General features: G+C 45.2%; 2 protein-coding genes and 1 long non-coding RNA gene across 3 annotated transcripts in view; 2 read left to right on the top strand and 1 right to left on the bottom strand.

Annotated features, from left to right (window-relative positions):
- LOC306916647 overlaps nucleotides 1–25,315 on the top strand; it is a 571,903-nt gene that overhangs the window by 271,074 nt on the left and 275,514 nt on the right. The gene's annotated exons all lie outside the window — the stretch shown is intronic.
- LOC306916585 (E3 ubiquitin-protein ligase Hakai-like) lies at nucleotides 2,996–15,724 on the top strand. The gene is given in 9 exon segments (XM_079494516.1): nucleotides 2,996–3,103; nucleotides 5,915–6,079; nucleotides 6,628–6,734; nucleotides 8,528–8,611; nucleotides 9,199–9,272; nucleotides 9,593–9,716; nucleotides 12,593–12,788; nucleotides 13,226–13,845; nucleotides 13,847–15,724. Coding segments are annotated over 9 exon segments (1,707 nt in total). The 5' UTR covers nucleotides 2,996–3,090; the 3' UTR covers nucleotides 14,171–15,724.
- LOC306916320 (chloride anion exchanger-like) overlaps nucleotides 17,453–25,315 on the bottom strand; it is a gene marked incomplete at its 5' end in the record, with an annotated part of 56,510 nt that continues 48,647 nt past the window's right edge. The window contains 3 exons of the mRNA XM_079494154.1: nucleotides 17,453–17,540; nucleotides 22,928–23,052; nucleotides 24,119–24,173. Of these exons, the coding sequence (XP_079350280.1) occupies nucleotides 17,520–17,540; nucleotides 22,928–23,052; nucleotides 24,119–24,173 (201 nt within the window). The 3' untranslated portion in view covers nucleotides 17,453–17,519. The remainder of the gene's footprint in view (nucleotides 17,541–22,927; nucleotides 23,053–24,118; nucleotides 24,174–25,315) is intronic.

Below are 25,315 nucleotides of genomic sequence, written 5' to 3' on the forward strand. Positions count from 1 at the left end.
TTTGCAGATACAGTACATTTCAAGCACAAACTCAATACAAAGGCTGTTAACTGTGAGTGGACGACCCAATAAAGCATTACACTTTACAAGAGGGTCCGCAGCGGTGGCCGAACGGATTGCGGAGCGGTCTTGATACCGGAAGGTCGCCAGTTCGAATCAGCGGCCCGACACGTTAAAATTACCACCGCTGAAGTGCCCTTGAACAAGGCATTGAACCACTACGATGAAATGTTCTATGAGCAGGGCCTGGCTGGAAACAAGTTCTTGAGCTTAGCCCAGATACCCTGGGTAAATATAGTAATCATTTCATTTCATTTCATTTCATTTCACCATGTTCAATTCATCAAAACATTTAGAGACGTACAAATAGACACTTCTATATCAGACAAAGAGTGACACAAGTGTGTGTGTGTGTGTGTGTGTGTGTGTGTGAGAGAGAGAGAGAGAGAGAGAGAGTGGTGCTGAGCACAGTGGTTCTCAAACTTTTTCATGTCAAGGACCCCCACATTGACACTTATAACTATAGCCACTAGCCTGCGGACCCCCATTTGAAAAGATATGCCAGGGACCCCCATAAGAGAAGATTTTTACGGCTCTGACTAGCAGTGATTCGCAATTAACCATTTTAATTTCCAGGACCCCCAGTTTGACATGCATTAGGCAGCATGGACCCCCATTTAATGGCATTTATATCTCTGGGAGCCACATTTATAACGTAAAATCACTGTTAATTTAACTCTGAGAGTGCAAATGGACCTGTTACGCTGTTTAAGGGTCCATTTGGTTAAATTAATTTGTACATTGATTGATGAATTTTATTAACAGATTGGAGAATAGTAGGCTACACACAACTCAAAACAAAACTGTTAACTGTGGACGACACCATAAAGCATTACAGTACACTTGTTTACAATAGGGCCCACCATGTTCAATTCATCATAATAATTACAGACGTACTACAAATATACTCTATATAGCACAAAATACAGGAAATCATCATAGAGGAGGTAAAAAAGGAAATAAACATATACTGTACATACAGTGAGGGGGAAAAGGGGTGGGTGGGGAAACTCTCAGTTACAGACCCATATGATAAGGGTCCATTTGGTTCCTGTTCCTAACCATCTCTGATTTAGCTATAGAGCGTCGCAGTCCCGCCCCCTACCATGGCCCAGGAAATGAATCCCAATGCATTTTTCTCATAGACATTTCAAAAAGTATTTATTTAAAGACGGTTACGCCGCGGACAAAGCCAACTCGAGTCGTGACAACTCATGACAACACAAACAATATTTTGGACCAAACAAATAATTACAAAGAAGAAAAACAACAAAAAAAGTGTTGTATAACCTGCCGTTTTTTTCTTCTTTCTAATTATTTGTTCGGCCCAAAAAATTGTGTTTGTTGTCATGATTTGTCACGACTCGAGTTGGCTTTGTCGTAAACGTCTTTAAATAAATACTTTCTGAAATGTCTATGAGGAAAATCATTTCCTGGGCCATGGTAGGGGGCGGGACTGCGACGCTCTATAGGGACCCCCTGAAACTCCCTCAAGTACCCCTAGGGGTCCCCGGGTAGTCCCCGGGTAGTAAATGGTAAATGGTAAATGGTGCATTTATATAGCGCCTTTATCCAAGGCGCTATACATAGATTGTGCATTACATTCACCCATTCACACACACATTCACACACCTTTACATAGATTGTGCATTACATTCACCCATTCACACACACATTCACACACCTTTACATAGATTGTGCATTACATTCACCCATTCACACACACATTCACACACCGATGGCAGCGGAAACCATGCAAGGCACCAACCTGCACATCAGGAGCAATTAGGGGTTCAGTGTCTTGCTCAAGGACACTTCGACACTAACTCTGGGGGAGCCCGGGTTCGAACTGGCAACCTTACGGTTACCATCCAGGCACTCTACCCCTGAGCCACCGCCGCCCCATCCCATCCTGATGGCGTGTTCGAGTCTCAATCCCGTCTGCCTTTGCTGCGTGTCCAGGGCCGTAGGAACCACGGGGGTCCCGGGGGACTAGTCCCCCGTGGGCCGCGGAGCGAACCGTTTGTTGGGCCGCCGTCCACGGGGAAGAGAAAAGGAATAAAAAAGCCTCAAATAGACATCGAAGATGAAGGATGATCATGGATAGGGAAGGATCAACATATGGAATGTCAGAACAGGTCAGCTCCATATGGAGATCTAATCTAAGAGTTTGAGTTCAGATGTAGAGTTGCTGGCCAATATTGATGACATCAATATCTCCACGGTCCACCCCTGATGATGTCACATGATGTCACGTGCCCGACAAACCAACACACTGACAGGAAATGCATATTTCCATAGTTAACTGCGACCTTTGGTCGCAAAGATTCGCAATAACCTAATCAAAATCTTTTACACTGTGTTGTTGTTTTCAACAGAAAGTTGAACATCCTTTTTGTGAATGTAATTTGAGTATTATTTAATGCTATATAATAAAAAAGCTATAGGCCTATAATGTCACTGTTTATTATAATTAAATAGTGAAAGTTTATAAACAGTCCCCCTGGGGTGGTACAGATGGTAACAGTTAGATGGTAGTTTAGTTTATAAACAGTCCCCCTGGGGTGGTACAGATGGTAGCAGTTAGATGGTAGTTTAGTTTCCCCTTTTACCCCCTCTATGATGAGATCCTGTTTTGACTATAGTTGTGTATATTCGTATGTCTCTAATGTTTTGATGAATTGATGAATTGATAGGTGGGCTCACAGTTAATTAGTTAGTTAGTTAGTTTTTGGTATTGAGTTGTGCTTGAAATGTACTGTAATTCTGCAAACTGTCAATCAATCAATCAATCAATCAATCAATCAATCAATCAATCAATCAATCAATCAATCAATCAATCAATCAATCGTGCGGTAGTGCCAGACAGTGCCAAACTTGCTAGTCGCCCTGACAACCAAGCCAACCAATGACAGAATCAGCAGCAGTCCAGGCCCCCCGGCCTATGGGACCTCTCTCAGACTCTCCCATAGCCCCCCCTCTCTTCCCTATCCCACAATGCATTGCGTTCCTTCGTTACGTTAATGGATCATGGACCAAAATGGTAAGTTAGCCGTTAGCCACGTTAGCATAATAATACATACTAATGTTATTATTTTAACAGCGGTATGATTCTTTAACATGCTCAGCGACGTTATGACACTTATAATAATTAATATTAAACATGATTTATTAACTGTAAAACTGTCGTCCACATAGACAGACAGCAACCTGTTAGCAAGTTTAGCTAGCCTGTGCTAACACACACACACACACACACATAGCAGCGCAATAGAGCTAACTGTTCTTTATTCAGAACACATTTGTGGGGTCCGGGGACCCCCAGGGGTCCCTGAGGGAGATCCAGGGGGTCCCCGGCTAAATGACAGTTTGGAACCAAATGGACCCTTTTATGGGTCTGTAACTCTGAGAGTGTACAAATGGAACCAAATAGACCCTGACGGGTCCATTTGTTCACTCTCAGAGTTACATAACATTGATTTTACATCATAAATCGGGGGTCCCAGAGATAGAAATGACTACATTAAAAGGGGGGTCCGTAGACTAATGCATGTCAAACTGGGGGGGTCCTTGAAATGAAACGGGTTGAGAATCACTGCTAGAGCCGTACAGATCTTCTCTTATGGGGGTCCCTGGCATATGTTTTTCAAATGGGGGTCCGCGGGGCTCATCAGTGTCAATTTGGGGGTCCTTGACATGAAAAAGTTTGGGAACCACTGCTTGACCTTGTTAACGCTAGATAAAGTTGTCATTTCCACTCCGCCTTGGGTTTGAGGAGGGGCATACATACATACACACAAGTTACATTTATTTAATATAATTTATAGAGATTGCTTATTGATATTAATGATATAGAAAAGGACCTATAACGAGCAGCAATTAAGCAACGTTACTGCGATTAGTTGAATTGCATTATTTATTAGGGGGATATTTTATGTTTATTTTTTATCTTTTGATGAATGGAAAATGGAGAACTTTTACGTAAACAAGTCTTAGCGCTTTTTCTGGTTTTCCTTGAACTACTAACTACCCCGTGATTCTACAGTCAATGAATCAATCAATTTGACTCGGAGCTTGTAGTGTAGAAAATGTAAATGTGAGTCTCTTGAAGTCGCGCCCCACCCTGTCTGTCTGGCACTGAATTCTCTTTGGCTTTATAGAAGTGTCTATTTGTACGTCTCTAAAAGTTTTGATGAATTGAACAAGGTGGACCCTCTTGTAAACAAGTGTAACGCTTTATTGGGTCGTCCACTCACAGTTAACAGTCTTCGTATTGAGTTACGTGCTTGAAATGTACTGTAATTCTGCAAACTGGTAATCAATCAATGTCAGCTGAACTTGAAAAAAAGCTCTGTCAGAATCACTGTGAGGTCATAAGTAACCAGGTAACCCGTTAACGGTCAGGGTGACCTGGTCCAAAGCCTTAACCCTGTCATTTGAGAGCACCATTTGATGACATTTAGCCTCTCAGACCCAAAGCGTTCAGGCCGCAGACAATATTCCATGCTGTATTGATGTTGGTACCATTAGGAGAGATAACAGGAAAAAGATTGACGAAAACAACAATTATTCTACATTCCCTAAATTGTGTAGAGTCTAGACGTCTTTCTTGTAAAATAAGCAATGCAAAACTGTTTAACAATTTAAGTCTCTTGAGAGCGTAAAATGACGGGTCCATTTGGTTTCATTGTACTGCTGTTGGGAGATTGGAAGCGCTCGTTGGAAATCATAGTATATGACCTGTTTTGAAATTGCACGTAATGTTTGCTTAATATGCATTATAAAATATCGTCACCACCTCCAACCCTAGCCACAATTTGCAACTCTAGATTGTTTTAATAATGGGATGAATCTAGAGTTGCAATACCCTCCATTCACTCCCCATTCATCCAATTTGCTTTTTAATCTGCTTGTATTAAACAACGTTAAACTCACCAACATTGCAGCTCTAGGCCAAGCTTGAATTATCCTCTTTCAATCTGCTAAGCTAGTAAGCTTTTGTTTCATAAAAATCCACCGTAGACATGTTATGAGCTACTTTCTGTCAAGAAATTCTCTGCAGGTGATTCTTTTTCTAAGTGTTGGAGTTTGGAAGCACTCGTGGAAGTCACTGAACGGCCCTGCGTACCACCTGTTTCGAATTTGCACATAATGCAGGAGTCAGCAGTGTGACCCATTAATTAAAACGAGTGCACATTGTTACGGGTCAACTTAGCTTTTGTTTCCTACATTTGGTTTTTAATTATTATTATTACAAAACATTTTCAAAAAGACATTCCCAAAAAATCTAACCTTTTTTTGTGAATTTTGAATAAAAAAAAATACCAATGATTTTTTTTCCTCTCCCGTAATGTCTTGTGAATGAAAGACGAATCTTAAGGAATTCCATGAATTAGAACACATATTTAAGAAGTAGTGAAAATAGCAGATCTACAAGCTCACCACGTGGCGCGGAGCGACACGTTGTGAGCTTGTAGATTTCTTACCTTTCTTTGTAGTCGTTACGTCCCCACCAAAGAGGTCCAGGTGTTTTTTTGTGCAAAAGCTCCTTATTGGCTATTTCCCATAAGCCCTCAATGAATTGCATTGAATTGAATGGGGCTATGGGGTGTTGTGCCGCTTGGGATATTATTTACATTATGAAGAGAGGATATATACAAAAAAAAATGCAATGCAATTCATTTAGGGCTTATGGTAGGGGAAATAGCCAATAAGGAGCTTTTGCACAAAATAACACCTGGACCTCTTTGGTGGGGACGTAACGACTACAAAGAAAGGTAAGAAAGCCTTTTAGTATGGAATTCTCCTTTAAAACACTACTAAAAGAACGTCTTTTTTCCCTCCTCCTCTGCAGACAATGACCTCCAAGGCAGCGACGGGTCTGGGAGTCTGGGCGGGCCGGACGTCCGTAGACGCATCCCCATCAAGCTCATCTCCAAACAGCCTCTGAGAAAACCTCCCACCAGACCCCCGAGATCCACCAGCAGCAGACCCTTCAAACCCCCGCCAGGAGACGAGGGTACGCTCCGTGTATATAGGCCTACTAACCATACGTGTGTGTGAGAGCTTGTAGATCGTCTATTTTTATTTAATACCTAAGTGTAATGGCACTGTTACGGGCGCCGCAAACGATGCACTGATGGATGGTTTTAAGACATGCTTGATGATTTGTTATTGACAAAAAGAAAAGAGAGAAGTAGAATTCGTGTGGTGGTCGATGTATAAATTGAATTTTCCCCTTTTGTGCTGCCAGAGAAACAAATCTTCAATGCAAGAAATACATGTTCAGAATCTTGTGCTTTTGTTTGAAATGTACCCATTCTACGTAATGTGAATAAAATGTTCAATCAATCAATCAATCAGATAAATATTATCTACTGCCATCGGTCAATACCCGATAGGTGTCCGATACATCGGTGCCGTTCCTATTCTTGAATGATACAGAAAGGATTAATCTAAGACCCTCTATATTTGTAATGTCAGTGGAGTGTGTGTGCTCCAGGTCGTGCGTTCCTCAACATGGAGTTTCAGCGTTAACTCATCCAACATTTATTTTCTGTTTCACAGAGAACTTTGTATTTAAGAAGGAGGAGAAATTCGACTGCGGCGCCAAGGCCGGCGACGTCTTTGGGAGTCAGAGGAGGTTCCCCCAGCAGTTGTTTTGGGACTATAAGGTGCATTTCACTCCCCTCTTCTCCTTAAATCCTGAAATATTGGGGCAGATCTTGTGGATTTGGCATAACGCACATCCAGGTCTTGCGAGACGTGGCCTAAATAGTAAATACGACAGCAGTGATTACGCACATTCGGACATTGACGTTATTTGAAGTCCTTAAAGGACCACTTCACCACTTTTCAACTTCTCTTCCTATAATTGGTCCTAACTAATGTTCATGATAAAACACCACAATTTTTTCCTACTCAGTCTGTGTCTCATAGGAGGGCTGTGGGCAGTTCAGAAACCCGCCCACCAGTGACATCATCGATGGTGAATCCAAGCTAATAGAAACGGCAGGCTTTCTTTTCCTGAAAAGTTGCAATGCAAAAGTTGAAGCCATCGTTCTCACGATAATACAAATCTAAATATATTTTAAAAGAAATCTTGTTTAAAAAAAAATCTGCCTAATGATGATGTCACTGGTGGACGGGTGTCCGAACTGCCCAAGCCCTCCTATGAGACACAGACTGAGTAGGAAAAAAATGGTGGTGTTTTATCATGAACATTAGTGAGGACCAATAATATGAAGAGATGTTGAAAAGTGGTGAAGTGGTCCTTTAACAGTTTGACGGACGCTAATTGTTTACTCCAGTGTTCCCCCGCTGCGTAATACGACATTCCCGCTATTTGTTTAATGCGTTTAATTCGCTGTATTTTAATAATTAAAAAGAAACTCGTCATAACATGAGACCTTCATGTTATGACGACGAAACCGGAAATCGACCCATGCGCTGGGCCGCTAGGGCTTCTGGGAAATTGAGTCCAATGCAAGTGAACGGGGTACTACGCCTCATGGAGGAGGGTCTTATGCACCCGTCTTGTGGCGTACCAAGATGGCGGGTGGTGCGATCGTAAATAACTAACGGAGTAACCTATTTTCGCCGGATTTTCGCCGATCAAAAGCCCAAATACTTCAGCGTATGATCTAAAGGTAATAAAACAATCTCGGCAGCGTGGAATATTTTATTAAAATGCGGGTAACGCGTAGTATGCCCTCAAAGTGTCAAAGACCATCACGTGTTTTGGCAGGTCAACCGACTTGGCCACAGAACGAGACATCCTTGCTTCAGAGATGTCATTTATTAATATGACGTGTGGGACGGCGTTCCATTGTTCCGTTTTGTTATATCCTCCCACTATATTTTATAATCTGTAAAATGAGCATAAAATAGATTCTAAGACCAACGGAGGTTGGCAGTGAGGGGGGCTCCCCTCACCTCACCTCACCTATCCCGTAACCCTGGAGGGTCGTTGGGGCACCACAGAGGGGGACTACACCAATAGAAATGGGGGGAAATTGACAGTGACTAAAGTGGGGGGGAAATAAATAAAAAAGTTGATCAAGAATGTCCAGCACATAGAGCTGTAGTAGCTTTAATTTTGGAAAATAATTCTGAGCTACTTGGAAACGATATGGAAAAGTTTGAGGAATTCATTTAACCCATTTTGGGCGGGAACCCATTTTGGTGTTTTAAGCATTATGTCATGCTTTAGCTATTGAAAAATAGCAGATCTACAAGCTCGTAGCGCGCCACCGAGTGGCGCGCTACGAGCTTGTAGGTCTGCTATTTTTGAAAAATCGAAGAACGACTGACATAGAAACATAGCTTTTTCAGAAAACTGTCAGGATGTAGAAGACATTTTTAGAATCTGATCTCAGGTCAGAATGGGTTAAGAAGGACCTCAATTATTGTCAGACGACAACGCAAGTATACTCTTATTATACTCTATTGTTCTTTCTTCCAACAGTTGAATCTGATCGGTGAGAAGGACGACATTCCAGTTCACTTCTGTGACAAATGTGGTCTTCCGATTCACATCTACGGACGGATGGTACGTACCGTACCGCCGGCGTGCATCTCAACCCATCCAGGACGGGAACCCCTTTCGGTGTTTTTTTTAAGCATTATGTCATACTTTAGCTATTGAAAAATAGCAGATCTACAAGCTCGCAGCGCGGTTACCGAGTGTCGCGCTGCGAGCTTGTAGATCTGCTATTGTTTTGAAAGATCGTGAAAATGTGTCGCAAATCATTGAATATATATTCTTTCACAGTGAACGTTTTTAACTCAAATCTTTGTTTCTGGGGGAGGTCCCTGGAAGAACATATTTTCAGGTGGGGGTACGCAGCCAAATACAGATAATTCTGGGGGTCCTTGACATGGAAAAGATTGAGCACCTCTGATATAGAAGCTAAGCTAAGTGTAAAATCAGCCATTACGACGGCATCAAGGCCCGCCAAAACACATTTTAGTCGACTCAAATCTTATGATATTTCGTCGACTAAAACTAGACTAACACTAAAACGTGACTAAAACTAAATTAAGTTTCATTCCAAAGACTGACTAGACTAAAATAGAAGTTTTGCTGCCAAAAACAACGCTGCCGCTATGAGTCTAACGTATGGTGTGTCTCCTCAGATCCCGTGTAAGCACGTGTTCTGCTACGAGTGCGCCCTGCTTCACGAGAAGAAGGGAGACAAGATGTGTCCCGGGTAAGCTGCTGCTCACACGCTTAAGTTTAACCCATTTTGGGGTCGAGAACCCCTTTTGGTGTTTTAAACATTATGTTATACTTTAGCTATTGAAAAATAGCTAAAATGCTATTTTAGAAAAATGTGTCGCAAATCTTTGAATATATATTTCAGAGCAAACGTTTTTAACTCAATTCTTTGCTTCCGGGGGGGGGGGGGGGGGGTCCTTGACATGAAAATGTTTGAGAACGACTGACATAGAAAAATAGTTTTTTTAAGAAAGCGTCTAAATGTTTTTTTTGAATGGTGAACATGTCCTCCCTGCGTTGCGTGTCCACCAGGCTCACCATGTACAACTGCACCGACCCGGTGCAGCGCATCGAGCAGAGCCTGCGCGGGGCGCTGTACATGTGCAGCATCGTCCCGGGATGCAAGCGCACCTACCTGTCCCAACGAGACCTCCAGGTACACCTTAATATAATACACCTGTCCCAACCAGACCTCCAGGTAAATATACACCTGTCCCAACGAGACCTACAGGTACACCTTCATATAATACACCTGTCCCAACCAGACCTACAGGTAACACTTTACATGAGTGAGTAAAATATAAATGCTTCCGTCGTACAGTCTGGAGCAACGGAAGCTCTGATCATGAGTAAAATATAAATGCTTCCGTCGTACAGTCTGGAGCAACGGAAGCTCTGATCACGAGTAAAATATAAATGCTTCCGTCATACAGTCTGGAGCGACGGAAGCTCTGATCACGAGTAAAATATAAATGCTTCCGTCATACAGTCTGGAGCGACGGAAGCTCTGATCACGAGTAAAATATAAATGCTTCCGTCATACAGTCTGGAGCGACGGAAGCTCTGATCACGAGTAAAATATAAATGCTTCCGTCGTACAGTCTGGAGCAACGGAAGCTCTGATCACGAGTAAAATATAAATGCTTCCGTCGTACAGTCTGGAGCAACGGAAGCTCTGATCACGAGTAAAATATAAATGCTTCCGTCGTACAGTCTGGAGCAACGGAAGCTCTGATCACGAGTAAAATATAAATGCTTCCGTCGTACAGTCTGGAGCAACGGAAGCTCTGATCACGAGTAAAATATAAATGCTTCCGTCGTACAGTCTGGAGCAACGGAAGCTCTGATCACGAGTAAAATATAAATGCTTCCGTCATACAGTCTGGAGCAACGGAAGCTCTGATCACGAGTAAAATATAAATGCTTCCGTCATACAGTCTGGAGCAACGGAAGCTCTGATCACGAGTAAAATATAAATGCTTCCGTCATACAGTCTGGAGCAACGGAAGCTCTGATCACGAGTAAAATATAAATGCTTCCGTCATACAGTCTGGAGCAACGGAAGCTCTGATCACGAGTAAAATATAAATGCTTCCGTCATACAGTCTGGAGCAACGGAAGCTCTGATCACGAGTAAAATATAAATGCTTCCGTCATACAGTCTGGAGCAACGGAAGCTCTGATCACGAGTAAAATATAAATGCTTCCGTCATACAGTCTGGAGCAACGGAAGCTCTGATCACGAGTAAAATATAAATGCTTCCGTCATACAGTCTGGAGCAACGGAAGCTCTGATCACGAGTAAAATATAAATGCTTCCGTCGTACAGTCTGGAGCAACGGAAGCTCTGATCACGAGTAAAATATAAATGCTTCCGTCGTACAGTCTGGAGCAACGGAAGCTCTGATCACGAGTAAAATATAAATGCTTCCGTCGTACAGTCTGGAGCAACGGAAGCTCTGATCACGAGTAAAATATAAATGCTTCCGTCGTACAGTCTGGAGCAACGGAAGCTCTGATCACGAGTAAAATATAAATGCTTCCGTCGTACAGTCTGGAGCAACGGAAGCTCTGATCACGAGTAAAATATAAATGCTTCCGTCGTACAGTCTGGAGCAACGGAAGCTCTGATCACGAGTAAAATATAAATGCTTCCGTCGTACAGTCTGGAGCAACGGAAGCTCTGATCACGAGTAAAATATAAATGCTTCCGTCGTACAGTCTGGAGCAACGGAAGCTCTGATCACGAGTAAAATATAAATGCTTCCGTCGTACAGTCTGGAGCAACGGAAGCTCTGATCACGAGTAAAATATAAATGCTTCCGTCGTACAGTCTGGAGCAACGGAAGCTCTGATCACGAGTAAAATATAAATGCTTCCGTCGTACAGTCTGGAGCAACGGAAGCTCTGATCATGAGTAAAATATAAATGCTTCCGTCATACAGTCTGGAGCAACGGAAGCTCTGATCACGAGTAAAATATAAATGCTTCCGTCATACAGTCTGGAGCAACGGAAGCTCTGATCACGAGTAAAATATAAATGCTTCCGTCATACAGTCTGGAGCAACGGAAGCTCTGATCATTAGTAAAATATAAATGCTTCCATCATACAGTCTGGAGCAACGGAAGCTCTGATCATTAGTAAAATATAAATGCTTCCATCATACAGTCTGGAGCAACGGAAGCTCTGATCATGAGTAAAATATAAATGCTTCCATCATACAGTCTGGAGCAACGGAAGCTCTGATCATTAGTAAAATATAAATGCTTCCATCATACAGTCTGGAGCAACGGAAGCTCTGATCATGAGTAAAATATAAATGCTTCCATCATACAGTCTGGAGCAACGGAAGCTCTGATCATGAGTAAAATATAAATGCTTCCATCATACAGTCTGGAGCAACGGAAGCTCTGATCATTAGTAAAATATAAATGCTTCCATCATACAGTCTGGAGCAACGGAAGCTCTGATCATGAGTAAAATATAAATGCTTCCATCATACAGTCTGGAGCGACGGAAGCTCTGATCACGAGTAAAATATAAATGCTTCCGTCATACAGTCTGGAGCGACGGAAGCTCTGATCACGAGTAAAATATAAATGCTTCCGTCATACAGTCTGGAGCAACGGAAGCTCTGATCACGAGTAAAATATAAATGCTTCCGTCATACAGTCTGGAGCAACGGAAGCTCTGATCACGAGTAAAATATAAATGCTTCCGTCGTACAGTCTGGAGCAACGGAAGCTCCGATCACGAGTAAAATATAAAGTGGAAGTGGAGCCGCCTCCCCACTTTTTTCGCACAAACTTATCCTAATATGAATCAAAATCAACTAAGCATATATAGCTTGCTGCTTAGCGGAAATGGAAAAAATAAGATATTTTAAAATATATTTTCGTGAACGGAAATGGTAGCTTCCTTACTCGGATTTGGGAATTTTACTAACATGGAAAAATAATTGCGATCATCATCTCAAATAATTAGTGATTTAGACGATGATGTAATCATTGTTGCCGCCCCTCCCCTTGCAGGCCCACGTCAACCACCGCCACCTGCGAGCGGCCAAGTCGTCGGGCCCCGGAGGAGGGGGCCGCCCGGAGCCCGGGGGCCTCCACCTGCCCCCGGGGGCCTCCTCCGAGGTGCCCGAGCGCTTCCGCGTGCCCCCGCCCCACCTCAACCCCAACAAGAACCACGGGCACCTCCCAGCGCCACTCAAGCACGGAGGAGGTAAGGGGGGAGGGGTATCGTGATAACATTTCGTCTCCATGACATGCCTTTTCGGAGATATCGTATATATATATATATATATATATATATATATATGCTATTTTAGAAAAATCGTGAAAATAAGGCACAAATCTTTGAATATATACATATATATATTATTTCAGAGCGAACGTTTTTAACTCAAATCTTTGCTTCTGAGGGGGTTCCTGGAACAACATATTTTCAGATGTGGGTCGGTATTTTTGGGGTCCTTGACATGAAATATTGAGAACCACTAATATAGAAACAAGAAAACTGTCAGGTTTCATAAGAAATGTTTTCTATTTCGACGTCAGGCCTAAATGGGTTGAGTAACTTGAAATAACCATAAAAATTGCATCAAAAAATATCATGAAGAAATATCGTGACATTACATTTATTTCCATATCCCCCCCCAGGTGGAGGTCACGGTGACCCGTACGGCCAGCCGCCGCCCCCCGGGCCCCACGACGCCCCGCCCCCGTCCTCGGAGACGTTCCGCATATCCACGGTGACCACGCGTCAACACAGCAACCTGATCACCGTGCCCATCCAGGACGACTCCGCCTCCTCCTCCTCGGCCCCGCCTCCCCGCGGCGGCCCCGGTGGGGGCGAGCCCCCCAGCGGCCCCGGCGGGGGCCCCCCCCAGGGCCCCCCGGGGTCCCAGCAGCAGCAGCCCCCTCCTCCCCCTCCACACCACCATCCCGGGGTTGGGGAGTACCCCGGCCAGCCGCCCGGCGTGGGCGTGCCGCCCCACTCTCACCACATGATGGCGCCGCCCCCTCCGCAGCAGCACTATGGGCCCCCGCCGCCCCCCCCTCCCCCCATCAGCCACCCCGGCATGCAGCACGGGCCCCCCCCTCCGCAGGGCCAGGGCCCTCAGACGGGACCCCACATGGTGTACGGCCAGGGGGGCCCGCCGCCCGGGGGGCCCATGTCCTCGGCCCTCGCCCCGCCCAACACCCCTCCCCCGGGGCACATCATGGGCCAGATGCCCCCCTACATGAACCACCCGCCCCCCCCGCCGGGGCCCCCCCCACCCCCCTCAGGGCCCGCCACAGCAGCAGCAGCAGCACGGCGGTCCCCCCAACGCGGGGGGCCCCCACCAGCCGCCGCCCCACCACTACAACCCCAACTCCATGCAGCAGTTCTCCGAGGAGGGGGGCCAGGGCACCCTCAGTCCCCCCTTCAGCGGGCAGCCCCCCGGGGGAGGGCTCAGCCCCGGGATGGGGTGGCCCGCCCCGAGGGGGCCCCCCCATCCGGGGCCCCCGCGGATGCAGGGCCCCCCGCCTGGGCCCCCGCAGGGCCAAATGCCCGGTCCCCACCATCCCGACCAGTCCCGCTACAGGCCGTATTACCAGTAACCCCCCCCCCCCCTCTCCTCCCCCCACAGTGTCGCCCCAAAATCCCCATACCACTCGTCTGAATAATGTGATGGTGAACCTCTGGGTCGCAGCAGGACATTTTGATAAGTTAGGCCAAATTCCAATATTACCCCCCCCCCCCCAGTATGGTGGTGTTACGGGGAAATTGGTGACCTTTTCATAATCAAGGCCCATTATTTATCATTAGAGCCACGGAACCACCATCAGATGACATTTAGCCTCTCAGACCCATTTGAGTCACGGACCACCATTTGATGACATTTAGCCTCTCAGACCCATTTGAGCCACGGAACCACCGTTTGATGACATTTAGCCCCTCAGACCCATTTGAGTCACGGACCACCATTTGATGACATTTAGCCTCTCAGACCCGAAACTAAAGGATATTTTGTTGGATATCATCTAATTGTGTAGACTTCTATGTAAATTAACATGAGATGTTTAACCCTTATGGGTCCATTTTACACTCAAGAATTAAAGATTTATAAGGGTCCATTTGGTTACCGACTATCATTTAGCATGGGGACCACCTAGAAATCCCTCAAGGACCACTGGTTGAAAACTCTCTCGTCAGTTTCTGAACGTAAATCGTTGCAGTTTAGCAGAGCTGTATTCAGGCCACATATTTAAAGACCTCCGTGTGAGGTGAGGTCCACGAGACGGTCACGTATTTCACCAACTTCATCATAACACCACCATGCTGGAGTGGCCGAGCTTTGGGGTGTTGGAATGTGGCCTCTAGTCACAGTCCTCATGAGGTCACAGTGGAGTCTCTAGTCAGAGGTGTATGAGGTCACAGTGGAGTCTCTAGTCAGATGTGTATGAGGTGCACAGTGGAGTCTCTAGTCAGATGTGTACGAGGTGCACAGTGGAGTCTCTAGTCAGATGTGTACGAGGTGCACAGTAGAGTCTCTAGTCAGATGTGTACGAGGTGCACAGTGGTAACCTGACTCCGCCAGATTGCGGCAGTATTGAGTTCACCAGTTCCCTCCTCCTGCCTGCTTCTGGGATCTCTCGAGCAGAAACGATGAACCCGGAAGCAGCGGGACAAACATTTGATATCTCTCATAATAATTTCGAGTTGTAGTCTTTAGTTAGGTTGTGTTTACATTTGCGTTGTGGCACAGCTTCAATATGTCATAAGTCTCGCGTTGATCCCGCCTCTAGCGGCCCCATACAGCCGCATATCGCTCCTCTAGCGGCCTCATACAGCCGCATATCGCTCCTCTAGCAGCCCCATACAGCCGCATATCGCTCTGCCGTCCGGACAGAATTGGACCGGAGTACATCATCTCTGCCTGAGAGAGCCCAGACTCAGCCTGCTGGCAGAATGCAAATGTTGTCCAGCAGGGGGAGTGGTTTCACCAGGCTACAGTGGAGTCTCTCGTACTGAACCTGTATTGATGAGCAGAATTGTCCTTTTCTTTTTAATAGCTTACGTTCAGTGTGTCTATAATTATATGTCACCCGATTTCACGCATATTATGTACATTTAAGACGTTAAGTTTAGCTCAATAAATTTTTAAAGATTCCCATCTGTGTTTGACTATTATGACTGGAGGGATCGCTACGATCCTTTAGGTTTCGGCCGTCTTTTGGGGGTTTGTGATCCAAGGCAGGGGTTCTCAGCGTTTTTGGCTGGGGACCCCCGGAAATGCTTTGGTAAATGGTGCATTTATATAGCGGCTTTATCCAAGGCACTTTACATAGATTGTGCATTACATTCACACACCTTTACATAGATTGTGCATTACATTCACACACCTTTACATAGATTGTGCATTACATTCACCCACACATTCACACACCTTTACATAGATTGTGCATTACATTCATTCACACACCTTTACATAGATTGTGCATTACATTCATTCACACACCTTTACATAGCTTGTGCATTCACCCACACATTCACACACCTTTACATAGATTGTGCATTACATTCATACACCGATGGTGGAGGAAACCATGCAAGGCACCAACCTGCACATCAGGAGCAATTAGGGGTTCAGATTCTTGCTCAAGGACACTTCAACACTAACTCTGGGGGAGCCCACAGGGATCGAACCGGGAACCTTGCGGTTACCATCCAGCCACTCTACCGCCGCCCCTTTGGCCATGTCTCACGACCCCCGCCTCCCTCCCGACCAGACTACAATATCCTTAATAATAGAGAAAATACAACATAAATAAATACTGAAACCAGATATAATCATTAAGGAAAATCACTCGCATTATGTGGAGCAAACCTTTTTTCTTTCTTTTTTTAACTTTATTTCAGAAAGTTGGAAATTAACGTTTTGTTAAATGTTTTGTAAAATAATCCAACATTTCTGTAAAATTGTACAAAAGAAGTGCATAGTAGTACAAAGAGCAGATTAAATATGACCATGATAGCACGATGACTGTATACAGTGATGTAAACAGGTTTTCAATGTAATGAGTCCCAGGATGCAGGGATGGTCTTTTAGAAATGAGTCCCAGGGACATTTTATGAGTCCCACTTCAACGACGTTAGGAGTCATATTTTGCCATTTTTACAAATTGCAGCATGGTTATAATGTGGTTATATTCATGTAGAAAACAGAAGAAGAAATGATTATTATAACTAAAGCTAGCAAAATAAACTAAAAAACAGTAGTGCATCCCGTGGATGCAGAGGTCGTTGTTTTATTGCGTCCCTTAAAAAAAGGACAACTTTAGTTTTTTTCAACCAAGGTTCATGTTTTAGGATGTTATTAGAGAAAGTAAAAGATGAGTGTTATTTTTTTTTCATTTGCTGCTTTCTTTCGTTTTAGGGATTTTAGCTGTTTTTGACAAGGGGGCGGGGGCATTCGAGCATGGGGCTAAATATGTATTTTTTACAACATTTTATGGCGATTTCTTATCGGACCCTAACCCTATCGGACTATAGTAAATAAAAAAGAAATCACCATAAAATGTTGTAAAAAATACATATTTAGCCCCATGCTCGAATGCCCCCGCCCCCCCTGTCAAAAACAGCTAAAATCCCTAAAAAAAAATAACACTCATCTTTTACTTTCTCTAACATCCTAAAACATGAACCTTGGTTGAAAAAAACTAAAGTTGTCCTTTAACTATAAACTGCGTTTTGGGATGCAAAATGCAGCCTATTTTAATCTCTGTGTATAGATAGTGAATATACGGTGTGTTGTGTTGCATCTCCATTCCTCTCCAGAAGACGGTTCCCTTCCTCTACATTCTGGTATAGATAGTGAATATACGGTGTGTTGTGTTGCATCTCCATTCCTCTCCAGAAGACGGTTCCCTTCCTCTACATTCCTCTCCAGAAGACGGTTCCCTTCCTCTACATTCTGGTGCCTGAAAACTGCAAAAAGGGACAAAAAACATGTGTTGTAAATAATGCAGTGTTTTTGTCGACTAAAACTAAGACGAAAAATGTTCGTCGACTACCTTTTTTCACTGACAAACTAAACGGAAACTAAGACTAAATATGCTGACGATTTCGTCGTCAAATAAAAACTAGACTAAAATGTTAGGAGGGGACTAGTGGACAAGAGATCCAGTATGAGTCATTTTACACTCGGTTGCATGCTGAAAATAGACGATCTACAAGCTGCTGCGACGCGTTGTGAGCTTGTAGATCGGCTATTTTCAGCAAGTGTAAAAACAGTCATTACGACGGCATCAAGGCCCGCCAAAATACATTTTAGTCGACTAAATCAACTGTAGATTAACACAAATATTCCAGGTGACTAAAATGTGACTAAAACTAGATAAACTATTGAAGAGACTGACTACAACTAAAATCAAAAAGTTGCTGCCAAAAACAGTGTTGTAATGGTTGTAGTGTGTCACACTCACAGGCTGAACCATTTATTTAATTTATTCAAAAACAACAGTGTTGTAATGGTTGTAGTGGTTAAACAACAGTGTTGTAATGGTTGTAGTGTGTCACACTCACTGGCTGAACCATTTATTTAATTTATTCAATTATTTCTACAGTATCCAATATACCAGCTATGTTTACAAATGGTCTTTTAGGCCAGTGGTTCCCAAAGTGGGGTCCGGGGACCCCCAGGGGTCCATTTTGTTATATTATACTTTAGCTATTGAAAAATAGCAGATCTACAAGCTCATAGCGTGGCACCGAGTGCCGTGCTAGTAGAGCTTGTAGGTCTGCTAATTTTGAAAACCCGTGAAAATGTGGCGCAAATCTTTGAATATACTTTCAGAGCGAACGTTTTTAACTTAAATCTTTGCTTCTGGTGGGGGGGGGTCCCTGGAACAACATTTTTTCAGATGGGGGCCGGCAGCCAATTACATATAATCTTGGGGGTCCTTGACATAAAAATGTTTGAGAACGATGGGGGTTTTTCAGAAAACTGTCAGGATTTAGAAGACATTTGTAATCGTTCCCAGGTCAAATGGGTTAAAGTAAAAATGTTAATTTGCTTTAGATATCCGAGCTGGTCGACCCATGGCCGCTTCTCCTCCTTACCACTGGAGGACTGGGGTGTTTTACTCATCCTTACCACTGGAGGACTGGGGTGTTTTACTATCCTTACCACTGGAGGACTGGGGTGTTTTACTCATCCTTACCACTGGAGGACTGGGGTGTTTTACTCATCCTTACCACTGGAGGACTGGGGTGTTTTACTATCCTTACCACTAGAGGACTGGGGTGTTTTACTATCCTTACAGCTGGAGGACTGGGGTGTTTTACTCATCCTTACCACTGGAGGACTGGGGTGTTTTACTCATCCTTACCACTGGAGGACTGGGGTGTTTTACTATCCTTACCACTGGAGGACTGGGGTGTTTTACTATCCTTACCACTGGAGGACTGGGGTGTTTTACTCATCCTTACAGCTGGAGGACTGGGGTGTTTTACTCATCCTTACCACTGGAGGACTGGGGTGTTTTACTCATCCTTACCACTGGAGGACTGGGGTGTTTTACTCATCCTTACCACTAGAGGACTGGGGTGTTTTACTCATCCTTACCACTGGAGGACTGGGGTGTTTTACTCATCCTTACCACTGGAGGACTGGGGTGTTTTACTCATCCTTACCACTGGAGGACTGGGGTGTTTTACTCATCCTTACCACTGGAGGACTGGGGTGTTTTACTCATCCTTACCACTGGAGGACTGGGGTGTTTTACTCATCCTTACCCCTGGAGGACTGGGGTGTTTTACTCATCCTTACTACTGGAGGACTGGGGTGTTTTACTCATCCTTACCACTGGAGGACTGGGGTGTTTTACTATCCTTACCACTGGAGGACTGGGGTGTTTTACTATCCTTACCACTGGAGGACTGGGGTGTTTTACTATCCTTACAGCTGGAGGACTGGGGTGTTTTACTATCCTTACCACTGGAGGACTGGGGTGTTTTACTATCCTTACCACTGGAGGACTGGGGTGTTTTACTATCCTTACCACTGGAGGACTGGGGTGTTTTACTATCCTTACCACTGGAGGACTGGGGTGTTTTACTCATCCTTACCACTGGAGGACTGGGGTGTTTTACTCATCCTTACAGCTGGAGGACTGGGGTGTTTTACTATCCTTACCACTGGAGGACTGGGGTGTTTTACTCATCCTTACCACTGGAGGACTGGGGTGTTTTACTATCCTTACCACTGGAGGACTGGGGTGTTTTACTCATCCTTACCACTGGAGGACTGGGGTGTTTTACTCATCCTTACCACTAGAGGACTGGGGTGTTTTACTCATCCTTACCACTAGAGGACTGGGGTGTTTTACTCATCCTTACCACTGGAGGACTGGGGTGTTTTACTATCCTTACCACTAGAGGACTGGGGTGTTTTACTCATCCTTACCACTAGAGGACTGGGGTGTTTTACTCATCCTTACCACTAGAGGACTGGGGTGTTTTACTCATCCTTACCACTAGAGGACTGGGGTGTTTTACTCATCCTTACCACTGGAGGACTGGGGTGTTTTACTCATCCTTACCACTAGAGGACTGGGGTGTTTTACTCATCCTTACCACTAGAGGACTGGGGTGTTTTACTCATCCTTACCACTGGAGGACTGGGGTGTTTTACTATCCTTACCACTGGAGGACTGGGGTGTTTTACTCATCCTTACCACTAGAGGACTGGGGTGTTTTACTCATCCTTACCACTGGAGGACTGGGGTGTTTTACTATCCTTACCACTGGAGGACTGGGGTGTTTTACTATCCTTACCACTGGAGGACTGGGGTGTTTTACTATCCTTACCACTGGAGGACTGGGGTGTTTTACTATCCTTACCACTGGAGGACTGGGGTGTTTTACTATCCTTACCACTGGAGGACTGGGGTGTTTTACTATCCTTACCACTGGAGGACTGGGGTGTTTTACTCATCCTTACCACTAGAGGACTGGGGTGTTTTACTCATCCTTACCACTGGAGGACTGGGGTGTTTTACTCATCCTTACCACTGGAGGACTGGGGTGTTTTACTCATCCTTACCACTGGAGGACTGGGGTGTTTTACTATCCTTACCACTGGAGGACTGGGGTGTTTTACTATCCTTACCACTGGAGGACTGGGGTGTTTTACTCATCCTTACAGCTGGAGGACTGGGGTGTTTTACTCATCCTTACAGCTGGAGGACTGGGGTGTTTTACTCATCCTTACCACTGGAGGACTGGGGTGTTTTACTCATCCTTACCACTGGAGGACTGGGGTGTTTTACTATCCTTACCACTGGAGGACTGGGGTGTTTTACTATCCTTACCACTGGAGGACTGGGGTGTTTTACTCATCCTTACCACTAGAGGACTGGGGTGTTTTACTCATCCTTACCACTGGAGGACTGGGGTGTTTTACTATCCTTACCACTGGAGGACTGGGGTGTTTTACTCATCCTTACCACTGGAGGACTGGGGTGTTTTACTCATCCTTACAGCTGGAGGACTGGGGTGTTTTACTATCCTTACAGCTGGAGGACTGGGGTGTTTTACTCATCCTTACCACTGGAGGACTGGGGTGTTTTACTCATCCTTACCACTGGAGGACTGGGGTGTTTTACTATCCTTACCACTGGAGGACTGGGGTGTTTTACTCATCCTTACCACTAGAGGACTGGGGTGTTTTACTATCCTTACCACTGGAGGACTGGGGTGTTTTACTATCCTTACCACTGGAGGACTGGGGTGTTTTACTATCCTTACCACTGGAGGACTGGGGTGTTTTACTCATCCTTACCACTAGAGGACTGGGGTGTTTTACTCATCCTTACCACTGGAGGACTGGGGTGTTTTACTCATCCTTACCACTGGAGGACTGGGGTGTTTTACTATCCTTACCACTGGAGGACTGGGGTGTTTTACTCATCCTTACCACTGGAGGACTGGGGTGTTTTACTATCCTTACCACTGGAGGACTGGGGTGTTTTACTATCCTTACAGCTGGAGGACTGGGGTGTTTTACTCATCCTTACCACTGGAGGACTGGGGTGTTTTACTCATCCTTACCACTGGAGGACTGGGGTGTTTTACTATCCTTACCACTGGAGGACTGGGGTGTTTTACTCATCCTTACCACTAGAGGACTGGGGTGTTTTACTATCCTTACCACTGGAGGACTGGGGTGTTTTACTATCCTTACCACTGGAGGACTGGGGTGTTTTACTATCCTTACCACTGGAGGACTGGGGTGTTTTACTCATCCTTACCACTAGAGGACTGGGGTGTTTTACTCATCCTTACCACTGGAGGACTGGGGTGTTTTACTATCCTTACCACTGGAGGACTGGGGTGTTTTACTATCCTTACCACTGGAGGACTGGGGTGTTTTACTATCCTTACCACTGGAGGACTGGGGTGTTTTACTCATCCTTACCACTGGAGGACTGGGGTGTTTTACTCATCCTTACCACTGGAGGACTGGGGTGTTTTACTCATCCTTACCACTGGAGGACTGGGGTGTTTTACTATCCTTACCGCTGGAGGACTGGGGTGTTTTACTCATCCTTACCACTGGAGGACTGGGATGTTTTACTCCTTACCGCTGGAGGACTGGGGTGTTTTACTCATCCTTACCACTGGAGGACTGGGGTGTTTTACTATCCTTACCACTAGAGGACTGGGGTGTTTTACTCCTTACCACTAGAGGACTGGGGTGTTTTACTCCTTACCACTGGAGGACTGGGGTGTTTTACTCATCCTTACCACTAGAGGACTGGGGTGTTTTACTCATCCTTACAGCTGGAGGACTGGGGTGTTTTACTCATCCTTACCACTGGAGGACTGGGGTGTTTTACTATCCTTACCACTAGAGGACTGGGGTGTTTTACTCCTTACCACTAGAGGACTGGGGTGTTTTACTCCTTACCACTGGAGGACTGGGGTGTTTTACTCATCCTTACCACTAGAGGACTGGGGTGTTTTACTCATCCTTACCACTGGAGGACTGGGGTGTTTTACTCATCCTTACCACTAGAGGACTGGGGTGTTTTACTATCCTTACCACTGGAGGACTGGGGTGTTTTACTATCCTTACCACTGGAGGACTGGGGTGTTTTACTCATCCTTACCACTGGAGGACTGGGGTGTTTTACTATCCTTACCACTGGAGGACTGGGGTGTTTTACTATCCTTACCACTAGAGGACTGGGGTGTTTTACTCATCCTTACCACTGGAGGACTGGGGTGTTTTACTCATCCTTACCACTAGAGGACTGGGGTGTTTTACTATCCTTACCACTGGAGGACTGGGGTGTTTTACTCATCCTTACCACTGGAGGACTGGGGTGTTTTTCCAGCACGGTCAACACGGCGTCATGAAGCGTCGGGAAGAACAGGGAGCTCTGGATCTCCTCGTCGAAGAACATGCAGCTGTGGAGCTTCTCCAAGATGCACTCTACAGCAGCAAACAACAATTTAAAAGTCAGGCATTTATCAGACGCTCTTAATCCAGAGCGATTTACATTAAGCAATAACACAAAGCATGGCAATACATCACATACATAAAATCATGAAACATGCGTAAGCTAAGAACGTAACAGTGGAATATCTATATAATGAAACTATACATATAAACTATACATACAATGCAATTCCAGTGCTGTCTACATACAACGCTATCTAAGTCTACATCAAGTGCTATCTAAGGGGCGCTACAGGCCATGATGGAGTCTGAAAAGGTGGGTTTTCAGACTACGGCGGAACATCGGGAGTGAGGCTGCAGTTCTGACTGTTTGTTTTGGAGCCAGAAGGGAGAAGAGTTTGGGACGTGTGGAGCGTTGTCCCGGCGTTTTTAGTGAGGGTACTTCCAGCTTCCCTGCGTTGGCTGATCTGAGTGCGCGGGAGGGTTTGTAGGGTTCTATCATACTTGTAAGATATGGGGGAGCTGGTTGCTTTGAATGCCAGCATCAGAGTTTTGTATTCTGTGTTTTCTGTGATTCAAGTTCTCAGTCGCCACGACTGATTTCAGCCATTTGGCTTCCATAGAACCAGCGACAGCGTGTCTGCCCATGCCCTGAAAATAGCAGATCCACGAGCTGCTTTTAAATCTGCTATTTCCGGTCATTAGCCTATGGTAATGAGACACATTTAATAACAATAAAAGAAAAAAACATCTTTCCAAAAAAATCTACAAAATAGTGGAAATAGCAGATTTAGAAGATCTACAAGCTTACAACATGCCATGTTGTAAGCTTGTAGATCTTCTATTTCTGCTATTTATTTTTAAATGTTTGAAAATGTATACGGCCCGGACGGCTAGTGTAGCCTAGCGGTCCGGACACCTATAGGCTGCTGAGCCAGCCTGACGGCGCGTCGCGGGTTCGACTCCCGATCCCGACGACCTTTGCCGCGTGCCACCCAAGCCCCCAGTTAAGGTCATCCAACGTTGAAGCTGCCACTACCTACTGGTGAAATGTGGAACTGCAGCACGTTCATGGAGTGTTGGAGGAGAGATCACTCACCATCACAGGCCACAACGTACACCTGCACGTCAACACGGAGGAACTCCTTCAGGGTCTGCAGTGAGAAGGACAAACACACACGCTTTAGGCGCTGAGATCTGGGTCTGCTTGTCAACGCAATGCCTAGTATAGCCTGTCTGTCTCTCCTTCACTATCAACTACATCACACTGCTTGTCAACTCAATGCCTAGTATAGCCTGTCTGTCTCTCCTTCACTATCAACTACCTCACACTGCTTGTCAACTCAATGCCTAGTGTAAATGGTGCATTTATATAGTGCCTTTATCCAAGGCGCTTTACATAGATTGTGCATTACATTCACCCATTCACACACACATTCATACACCGATTGCGGCGGAAGCCATGCAAGGTACCAACCAGCACATCGGGAGCAATTTGGGGTTCAGTGTCTTGCCCAAGGACACTTCGACATGTAGCCAGGAGGGGCTGGGATTCGAACCGCCGACCCATGGATCATTGGACGACCTGCTCTACCTCTTGAGCCACAGTCGCCCCTAGTATAGCCTGTCTGTCCCTCCTTCACTATCAACTACCTCACACTGCTTGTCAACTCAATGCCTAGTATAGCCTGTCTGTCTCTCCTTCACTATCAACTACGTCACACTGCTTGTCAACTCAATGCCTAGTATAGCCTGTCTGTCTCTCCTTCACTATCAACTACCTCACACTGCTTGTCAACTCAATGCCTAGTATAGCCTGTCTGTCCCTCCTTCACTATCAACTACCTCACACTGCTTGTCAACTCAATGCCTAGTATAGCCTGTCTGTCTCTCCTTCACTATCAACTACCTCACACTGCTTGTCAACTCAATGCCTAGTGTAGCCTGTCTGTCTCTCCTTCACTATCAACTACATCACACTGCTTGTCAACTCAATGCCTAGTGTAGCCTGTCTGTCTCTCCTTCACTATCAACTACCTCACACTGCTTGTCAACTCAATGCCTAGTATAGCCTGTCTGTCTCTCCTTCACTATCAACTACGTCACACTGCTTGTCAACTCAATGCCTAGTGTAGCCTGTCTGTCTCTCCTTCACTATCAACTACCTCACACTGCTTGTCAACTCAATGCCTAGTATAGCCTGTCTGTCTGTCTCTCCTTCACTATCAACTACGTCACACTGCTTTTACAATTTAGGCATTTAGCAGACGCTCTTAATCCAGAGCGACTTACATTA

The sequence above is a fragment of the Electrona antarctica genome (genome assembly GCF_951216825.1).
Source record: "Electrona antarctica genome assembly, chromosome: 23".
Lineage (NCBI taxonomy): Eukaryota > Metazoa > Chordata > Actinopteri > Myctophiformes > Myctophidae > Electrona > Electrona antarctica.